The 9,971-nt window shown below is 46.1% G+C and overlaps 1 protein-coding gene across 2 annotated transcripts; it reads right to left on the bottom strand.

Annotated features, from left to right (window-relative positions):
• Positions 1 to 966: 966 nt before the first annotated feature.
• On the bottom strand, positions 967 to 8,267 carry si:ch211-137a8.4 (spore wall protein 2). 2 transcript variants are annotated; one of them, XM_036535995.1, is made up of 3 exons: positions 7,925 to 8,267; positions 3,037 to 5,493; positions 967 to 2,223 (listed from the first exon to the last, which is right to left on the bottom strand). In XM_036535995.1, the coding sequence occupies exons 2-3, from the start codon at positions 5,314 to 5,316 to the stop codon at positions 2,203 to 2,205; spliced, it is 2,301 nt and encodes a 766-aa protein (XP_036391888.1). In that variant the 5' UTR covers positions 5,317 to 5,493; positions 7,925 to 8,267; the 3' UTR covers positions 967 to 2,202. The 2 variants fall into 2 exon arrangements, with proteins under 2 accessions (XP_036391888.1, XP_036391889.1); XM_036535996.1 differs by having other exon boundaries at positions 3,360 to 5,493.
• Positions 8,268 to 9,971: the final 1,704 nt, after the last annotated feature.

Here is a 9,971-nt window from a genome sequence, read left to right as displayed (position 1 = left end):
TCAAACGTGAACAACATAACACGGTCCAGATGGATGCATGACATCAGCAGGGTGGGTTGGATTCAGGTAAAGAATGACTTGCAAATGAATAGCTAATAAACACCTTGTTGGTGAGCTACAAAAACGAGGTGTTCCCAAACTGTCAAAATGCTTTGGAAACTTTATACGGACAGAGCCATGTCTGTTTTGCAGACAGCCAGCCCCGTTTCTCTCCCTTGTGTGCTCTTCCCAGAAATGTATATTCATTCTGCATGTGGGGTATTCAGATCACAATAATAAGAGCTGTCCCCACCAAATGCATAAACACCCCCGAGAAGCAGTACATAAAATGGTAACTATGGCAATAGCTGTCATCTCCAATGCGTCCAGATGGAGGGCCGTGATCTGAGGGGTTGTTTATTCCAGCCAGCATTTACGCAACTCGGAATAGAATGGGGTCATTCCGCGTCCAATCAACCAGAGCTTCCCGCGACCAGATTTAGCTTTCCCTCAAACTTTGTGCGCTGAAAGACAAAGGGCTTTTCGCAAACCACAGCAAATGCCCGAGCTCCATGTTGAATATTTTCCGACAAACTTCCTGCTTTTTTTTTGGGATCGTGGGGAGGGGGAGTGTGGATTCATTTGGATGTCTCATATTCTTCAGCAAATGTGCGGGCCAAGATGTGATTTGTGGAATAAAAATAGACCGCTGAAAACATCAGGGCACATCCAAAAGCAATTGCTCATTCCAAATCTTGCTAAATAAGCACCTCCCCCTTTTGTTTTTATGCTAATTGAGACACTGCCTTTCCTGCTAATGCTAATTATCACCTCCATTGTTTATTGTGCAGTTCAATAATCCTCATGCCACAGGATTACACTACAGGAATTGTTCATTTAACAATATTTTATTTTATGGTACATTGTGCCCCTTCTGACATCACAGCATTAACTGTACTAAGTGATGTGTGGGATATGCTTGGCATTGAGAAGGGGGGAGGGGGGGTGGGGGGGGGGCACAACAGGGTACAGGATGGTAAGGAAAAGGTGGAGGATGAGATGCAACACAAATGGTACTTTCAGAATGGCTGCCACACGATGCTGCATAGCCATGGGCACAAGCTGACAGACTCAGACACTGATGTCTGGGTCGATAGGCTTGGCTCATTTCCATTTTAAGGCCATCTCAGGCAAACCAAAAATTCCATTTGATTTTAAAAGAAGTTGTTTCATTCACTCGGACAGCTGCAGTTTTTATATAATAATGACTGCCATTGTAACCATGACTTTGCATTTTAACCACAATCGTGCAGCATTAATGGCTAGTCCTTTCTAGCATTTGATACACAGACATACGAATACCCCTCACCACAAAAAATATACCAAACCTCTCTGTGAATAGTTCTACTGTACATGGATTGGAATGCTGTATACTGAATTACCCACAGTGCTGTAAATGTATTGACTTGCTCTGTTCTAGCAAATGGCATCCTACTGCTTACTTTAAGTAACATGGTGGAACATTTTAATACAGAGTCTCATAAAGTGAAATTGAAAATCGGCCTACTGAATGCAGATAGGTTTTTAGTCTATTACATTTTTTTCATATTCTAAATTGTTGGCAAGCTGAGCACAGAGTGGCCAACAAAAAGTACTGGGTGATCACATTCTGGTACCATCAAAGGAATGTTTCTTATGTAAGAAAACACAACAATTGATTTCATATATTTTTGATGGTTTATTCATGTACACAAGATAACAGTCTAAAAACATTAACACAGAGATTGGAACACATTCCTCAATGAATCCACAAATGGGATGGTTTGGAGGAAGATTTTTTTTCAGATGGGTTCATGTTCCACTTTGTAATGTCTAGTGAAGGAAAACTACGATCAAACAAAATTGCAGTCATTAAAAAACTAACAGTCTTTTGATTCCCGAGTACGAGATCCTTGTAATAAACATTTGATGGGAAAGGAATGAAATGTCTTTTTTTGACAATATAAAATCTCACAAGAGGACAAGTAAACATTTACAATGGAATGGTAGAAAGGACTGCTCTGATCTTTGAATTATTGCTTTTGAGACTTGGAATTTTATTTATACGTATTGCATCACTCTCACCACAACAAATCAGGACGTAAACATGTGATTATTCCGTTTTTGGGGGAAAAGCTCCTCGCTGAACGAATCCCATGCAGATCTAATGCTCCTTGTGTGGCTTCACCTTTCCCGCCATTTTTTCTGGTGAACGATAACAGAAGAGATTAAATATATTAAAATATATATTAAAAATAAAACATTATTAAAAAATAGATTTAGTAGCACACATGGTAGTGACATCTGTACAAGCATAATATCTTTTACTTTACATATCAATTATTTACTTTTGCTCTGAGGACTATCAGAATACAATATCACAGCACAATCCATTTTATACTACGAGGGCAAAGCACAGCAATTAACACTAGAGGATTCTTGAATAATGACACGCCCCGTATTTGGGAAAAAAGTACACTTGAAATGGTGCCTTTTTTAAGATGGATTGCAAAAGTAGAAGCACAAGGACCCTCTATGGCCTGGCTAGTCAACACAGGTCCTGGAGGGTGGCTGTGTCACCTGATTACACTAATCATTTTGACCTCAAGCCAATTTATCTTCTCTCCCTGACTCTAAGACTTTGTAGTTTCAAGATCACTTAAGGTTGTTTGTGGAAAACTTGCTATTTTAACACGTGCATTCATCCCCTCCAAACACACACACGCACGCCCCGACACAATCAATTACAAACTGAAACACATGCATATCCAGAGAAAGTGTTTGGTTGGACTAATCAAGCATGAACGTGTGTGGCCTTAAAAGACCACAAATACAGACTCATTTATAAAAGCTTGGCACACTGACCCAACCCAAACATTTCCCCTTATTCACATTTCCAGGAAACAACCTCAGATGCTCTTGAAAGAGTTGGGAGAAACTGCTGGGTTTTGGCCCTCCAGAACCGGTGCTGAGGAGCCTTACTCAAACGGGAAGCTCTGCTCAATGACAGTAACTGACATCGAGATCCGGATAGTTGTCATTGTTGTTGTGGTAGGAGCCCTTAAACCCATTGTCCAGGAGGTCCTTCTCCTTCGCTAACTGCTTGGCGGCTGCTGACACCACCGTTTGGACGATGGAGGCCGCAGCCTCGTAGAACATCCTCTTCTGGTCCTCCTCTTGGTCAATTGGTTCAGTGTCTGTTTTGACTGAACCAGGATGGGCGCCTCCATTTTGAGGAGGCCCATCCAAAATAGGCTCTAACTCAAAGCTATTATCTAGTACTACTATGTCACCTCCAGTTTGCTGGAGATCATAGCAGTCGTTTTCTGCTGTACACTCACCGCTTTGGGCAACGGGGTTGCCAGAACAGCATTTCCTTTCAGAGCATTGCTCTTGGTTCAGGTTCTTCTCATCCTTTGAGCTGCCAGAGCAAGCATTCTCGGCCTGGTGCGCTGCCTCCTGGGAGTTGACATCCTCTTGTTTGGCTTTTTCTTGAGGCCCGTCTTCCTGGGGAGCTGATTCAGGTTCCTGTGCTATAATGTCCTCAGTTTTCTCTTCTTTCCCTCCCGCCGCCGAGGCTTTCCCATCACAGCCGGTGCCAGGGGACCCGTTCTGCCCGTGTGTTTTCTCTCCACACTTGGGCCCCGTTACGGGCTCTGCTTGAGCCTCCTCCTTTGCCGCAGGCGCATCTGGGCAAGCCGTCTCCGGCTGCTGACCCGACGACGTTGCCGCGTCTGGCTGCTGCTCTTCCCCGTCAGCGCCCATGGCCTCTGCCTCGTCGCCCCCGTTCTGTACGGCCGCTGGACCCTCAGACTCACCCTCGTCGGCGGGGCCGTCGCTCTCTTTGACATCCTCGCCTGTGGGGCCGCCCACATCGGCGCCCTCGCCACCTTCCTCTTTCTGCCCGGCCCCGCCTTCCCCCATGTCCACGCTCGCGCTCTTCCCCTTGCGCATGATGAAATTCTTCAGCGACACGGCCCGGTTGAAGTGAGTCCTTCTTGTCTTGCCGGACTTGCCGTGTTCGCGGCCCGCCTGCTCCTCCATTTGCTCGTGCTCGCCCGCTTGCTCTTCCTCGCCGCCGCCGCCACCGCCACCTGCATCCCCAGCTTTCTTTGACTTCGGGATCACACGTTTTTTGAAGGAGGTCCAGATTTCATTGGCGTGGTGGTCAACTAACTTTGTGCGCTGCGCTCCCTGGCCTTTATCCTCTTCTGTACTGGTTTTCTCTGCGGCCTCCCCTTCTCCCGCTGCCTTGGGCTCCTCTGTTGTTGCTGCAGCCCCCTGGTCAACATCTGCAGGGGTTTCTTCACCTTTAGGGTTATCTGAAAAGTCCTTGTCAGAGCCCTTTGGTTTGTGGATGCCGATGACAGAGGGGTCTCTCTTCAGCCCTTGGAATGTCCACGACCGCTTCAATTTCCACCTTTTCTGTCCACTGTGTTCCAACTTTGTAGCTGACTCCAAAGCCTCCGACTCTATCTGTGTATCACTGCCGGGACCCTCTGCACTCTCCACATCCTTGGTGTCCTCTGTGCTTTTCTTAAGACTCTTTTGGGCCATCATCTTCTTGAAGGAATGCCAGCGTTTCATATGTTTGGCTGAGTGAGCGGCAGACTTTTGCGACTCTCCTGCTACTTGAGATTCATCCGTTTGGTCCGTTTCAGCAGGACAGACTTCAGCATCCTCGAGTCTGTCTAGAGATTTGGATCGGGTCTTCCCACGTTTTGGAGCATCAGTGCCAAAGTCTTTTTTCTCTGTGCTTCTGTGAGAGAAAATCCTGGCGACGGGCTTGCGAATGAAGTCCCGCACGCTGGATTTCTCCCCTTGCTTTGGCTTCGCGTCCTTGCTCGATGGCTTTTGTTCTTGTGTGCCCTCCTCGCCCTCGGGCTCCTTCTCTATGCCCTGCTCCTGAGACTCGGTGCCTCCCTCATTGGCCGACTGCTCCTTAGGGCTAGAGGGAGGCGAGGCTCCCTCCCCTTGGGTAGCCGGGCCATGGGTAGGCGACTTCTCCTGCTCCACGCCCTCCCCTCCATCCCCACCACCCGCTTGTTCCTTCTTCTTCCTCCCTCCCATTACTTTCCCCAGTCCACTGTTTTTCAGGAAGGACCCCCAGATTTTCTCAGATGCTGGCTTTGATTTGCCGTCGGCCGACTGCTCTGAGGCTTGCTGGGCCTCAGCGGCGGGCTGCCCCTCTTCGGCTTGGCCTGTGACAGTCTCCAAGTTTGTGGGCTCCGCCTCCACAGCCGTCTCGCACCCATCCCCCTCGACGGGACCGGCCCATGATGCCGCTGCCGCCGCCATGTCCTTAAAAAAAGTGTGCGCTCAAGTAATATCCCTTGCGTTCAGGTGTTGAGATTACTTCCTTCGCCACTCGATGGAACGGAGTTCATTGATCACGAGCCGACATTGACATTCTTCTCGTCTGGCTTCCGTTCGGAGAGAGGGGCTTCTGCATCACTCAGATCAAGGACCGCAAATCTGGTGAGGGGAAAGAAGGGGAAAAAAGGCAATCAATACATAAATCAACCAGACAGTTGACTTCAACGCCCTGCTCTGGGGGAGAAAAAACAGGAAATACGCAATACGCGCAAGTTGTGCTGCGTGTGTTGCTGACATCTGTGTTTAAAGCAGCTTGCACTTGCCATTGACACTGAAAACACATTCAAATGAGAGGTGACAGATAAAGGCCACCACGACGGCAGTGAAATCATGAGGGCCTCAACTCAAGCTCAGTTTGCATGTAGTGAATAAAGAGCATTATAGCTGATGTTGCTACAAGGGGTTTTGACTTCTGTCACCTAGAAGCTGAAGAGCAGCATCGGGCAGCTAAGTGGATCAGTGATTTGCTGAGCAATCAGCCCTGTTTGAAGGGTTTATCTGTGCTTTGTAAAAGCAAAGGGAAAACAAGCTGATAAGCAGGAAAGCAGACGACGATAAGAAAACTAAACGACAGCAAAAATATATATATATATATATATATATGTTTTTTGAACACTTGGTATGCAAGATGAGAAGGGCAGATTTAAACTAAGGTTATCATTATTCTGTCACACTCAGACTGAAATATCTGATCTGTTTGTGGAAAATGACAGAGCAAAGCTAAAGGACACCTCACCCTGGGGATCATGTCTGAATATATTTACATTTCTAGAAGGAGGCTATTTTGTCATTTTTCAGAATTCACCGATATTCTTGGGCATTATTTAAAGCTTTTAAACACACAAACACACACCAGCACTCACACCCAATATCATCATTCAACCGATATCACAGAATCGAATCATTCAATAATAAAGAATTTTCTATAATCTACTCTATTTGAAACACCGGAGGTACGTCCCATGATGTAGTCGCATACTTTGGTACATTTGATTATTCAAATGAGCCTTGTGACTGCATGTGATGTAAAATGAGTACAGTAGGCTAACATACGTTGTAAAACAATTTTCTTGTTTTTGTGAGCGAGGCACGATGTAAATAACACGTTTTAATTGGATTTCGCGGTGGCTACGTGCTCTTGGAGCGTCTGGCCCCCTTTTTCACTGTGCGGGAAACGAAACAACGCTGGTCTGTCCTGACTGACACACGGACAATCAAGCTCCTCGGCGGTTTTGTCCCTTTTTTTCGTTTCACCACTCCTCGTTCCTTTGTTATGCTAAGGCGCCTGTAAGCGGGAGAGGTTTTGAGAAGCCACTGCTATTGAGCTTAGCTTTGAGCTCCAATCTTGCGCTGCAGAAATAGAGCGTAATTCTAATGAGCGAGCGAGGGAAAAAGCCAATGCAAATTACCGAGACAGCAGGTGCCCGTGCTTTTCTAAACCTCATTTACATTTCTAATATGATTCACAATACCACCCCCAGCCCCCCAAACACACACGCACCCCTTTCTGAACGTCTACGAAATTGTTATTGTTGTTGTTGTCGCTGTATAATTGTTGTTTTCCTCGAAAAGCGCACTGATTGATACTGGTGGTGGTATTTTACCAGTGATATCTGCAGGAGAACGATAAACATCTTCTTTTATGTTATGCCCTGAAGGTATTCTACAGCAGACACGTCGGCCGATTGTGGGATATATATCAAGCCCACTTCAAGACTGTCACGAGAATGTAATTTCCGTCATTGTCCTCCTGGTGCAAAGGAGCATTTAGCACCAAGGACCAAATACAAGGATACTACTGAGACGCGAATCACACTGTTGCAGTTCACGAAGCAACATAATATCAATAAAAACAAATGTCTAGCCGTATTTCAACAGCGTGAAAAGTCACGTTTTCAAACAATCTACATTGACCACCTGCAGCCTGTTTTCGAAACCACCGAAAGAACACTCGTCGGCATACGCATTGTAATTATTCTTCTCAACTACATCGATTTTTGAAGAAGTAATTGAGGTCGAACTTGGACCCTTTCAAATTCACCCTTGAGTGAGTTCAATTAGAATGTGTGAGGGGGCAGACCAGCGAATGGTGTGTAAGTTGATGGAAAGAGACGAGAGCTCCTGTTTGCTAGCCCCCCAAAATACTGACCAGCAGTTAAATAGAACCATTTGTATTTTAACCGTAGGAAATCATATTCCAGTTGTAATTGCCAGACAGCCGAACTAATCTTCTAAATAAATAAATATATCGAGACAGAGAAGAACGAAGCAGAACCACCGAAAGTCTGCACAATGCCTTTTGTTCAGAACTGATCACTTCTTGCATCCAACCAACAACCAACTCAGCTAGCAAAGCAATGCATGGTTTAACCGTACACCACAAACCAACAGTGATTTCGTTTACAACGGCTATATTGTGCGTCGATCGCAAAATACAACAAACACGACAACTTAATTTTGAAAGAAGCAAGCTTGTCTTAAAAAAAAATCTTTAGCACAAATAATACGTTAATAGTAATAATCTCCAAACCTTGTGTTCGTGTTGCTAAATCCGTTCCTGCGTGCAGGAGAAAGGTAATAATCTGCTCCAGACGGGAAAAGACACTGAAACTAAATCCGTGCGCGCATCCTCTTCCCTCAAAGCAGCCAACCCAGTGTGGAGAATTGCGCGAGGACGTGAGGGTCGCGGTGGTATTAACAGGCGCGCAGCTGGGGCTCCGCAAATACACACCATCTCTCTCACCCCGTTGCCCTTAGCAACCAGAGAGAAGACCCCCCCACACACACCACCACCACCACCACTAAGAGGGTTAGAGAGCGGAGTCGAGATTGTTTCTCTGAGGAACTAATTCGCCTTCGGAGCTAAGAGCCACTTGCATCTGATTAACGTAAAAGCTCACAATTGCAAGTGCAAATGCTCAGACGCGGAGCTCCCTCCCCGCATCCCATTCAGACAGATTGTTTTTTCCCCATTTGATTTGTACAATCGTCTTCTTCTCACGTGACATCGAATATTTGCCGTCGCAAGCCTCCTTTCTTCTTACCCCCCAAACGAAAGAAGAATTGCGATGAGACGGGGAGACGAGCAAACAAATAGATGGTGGTTATTTCGGCCATTTGAGACATGCACATTAACTACACAATACAACAAATCATTGAAACATATTATATACGACTATAAAAGTATGTATGAGTCACAACCCATAATACACTTTATTGCCTTGCCTGTATTCTCCTCTGCCCTCAACCATTTTACATGCAGCTGTTTTACTACCATGATTTACAGGCAAAATGCTCCTTCCGACACAATGTTATCCCGCAAATCTGATTCACAATGTGCGTGTTGCTGAATCCTAGACATGTGTGCGTGGCTTACTGCGAATGAAATGAAAGTGCATCAAGGGAGAAATCACAAACATTCCTTCAGTGGCTCCAAGGCAATGGAAAGGGGAAAGAAAACAGCGCTGCTCTGCGCGTACATTCTGTGATGAAGCCAGCATTTTATTTGTCAGTGTCTCTCTGTTTTAATATCAGGCAAAATTTGCCCTCTGGATAAAATAAATTGTGCAGTGCCCTGGAAAGTATTGCTTTGTGATTAATATTTCATAAGACAGTGCATCTGTGAGGACTTGTTTCTTCTTGAGCGTTCATTTCCTTGTGGAGGATGCCAGTGTGTCTGTCGGTGGGGTCTCTGCTCTGCCCTTTGAGCTGGGCACATAGTTTCAGGTTCACTGCACAAGGGGGTCTTCGAATCAGAAGTAGTGTTCTCTGTCATTGCTTAATGAAATCATCCCCACTTTTGGAGGCAGGAGGCGGGGGAATCGGGGGATTAGAGAAGTGCCTCATAAATACATTACTGAACTTGGGGACTGGGGATTCAAAAGACCAGCGCACGATGCTCAATTAATCATTGGAGTACAAGCTCACAAGCTCGAAGGACACTGTGGTTGGCACATTGGCTCTGCTTGGTACCTGACTATCTCTGGTCCCCTCCTTCTCAAAAATATCTTCCATGTTGTCATTTCAAAAGCCCCCCTGATTCACCAGTGCTGGCCAATTAGCAGCAGCGCGCTGTGGATGGTCTTGTGTGTCTGTATGAATGTGTGTGTTTGCGTGGGTCGCCAATAGTGACGACTCACGTTCGCTAAACCGGTCCCCTCTGCCTCGTACCGGCTCAGGCAGGTCTGCACAAACGTGCTCGCAAGATTTCATTATTCTTTCCATCACTGGCTTATCCAATTAGAGAATACATTCTTTGCCTCCTCAGTATCCACTCCCAATGTCATTTGGATGTCACCAGCAAAGAGAGGGGAAGATTCTCCTGTGTATTAAAAGGCTCCCCTTTCACGGCTGCGCGGTCAGTGGCAGCATTTATGTTTTTTTTTCTCTTCTGACCTCAGACATAAACAATGCTGGTTTGGAGCCTGAAATCCCACCGCCAACGCCACTACTCCTGACGTCACTGGAGGCGCGGCTTCAAAAAGCCTCCCACCCCAGGAGACACTCCGGTCAAGTGTGCAAGTGTGGAGATTCAAGCATCCTGTCAGAAGGAGCCTAACCTTTAATGAGGCTGCCAG

This window comes from Megalops cyprinoides, chromosome 9, assembly GCF_013368585.1.
Source record: "Megalops cyprinoides isolate fMegCyp1 chromosome 9, fMegCyp1.pri, whole genome shotgun sequence".
Lineage (NCBI taxonomy): Eukaryota > Metazoa > Chordata > Actinopteri > Elopiformes > Megalopidae > Megalops > Megalops cyprinoides.
The sequence above is the reverse complement of the archived record's forward strand: the minus strand, read 5'-3'. Positions and strand labels throughout refer to the sequence as shown.

Coding starts and splice junctions, on each gene's coding strand:
- si:ch211-137a8.4 (XM_036535995.1), bottom strand. CDS start 5,316: ATGGCGGCGGCAGCGGCATCATGGGCCGGTCCCGTCGAGGGGGATGGG. Junction 2,224..3,036: donor ACAACTATCCGGATCTCGAT/GTCAGTTACTGT, acceptor ATCGTTCACCAG/AAAAAATGGCGGGAAAGGTG.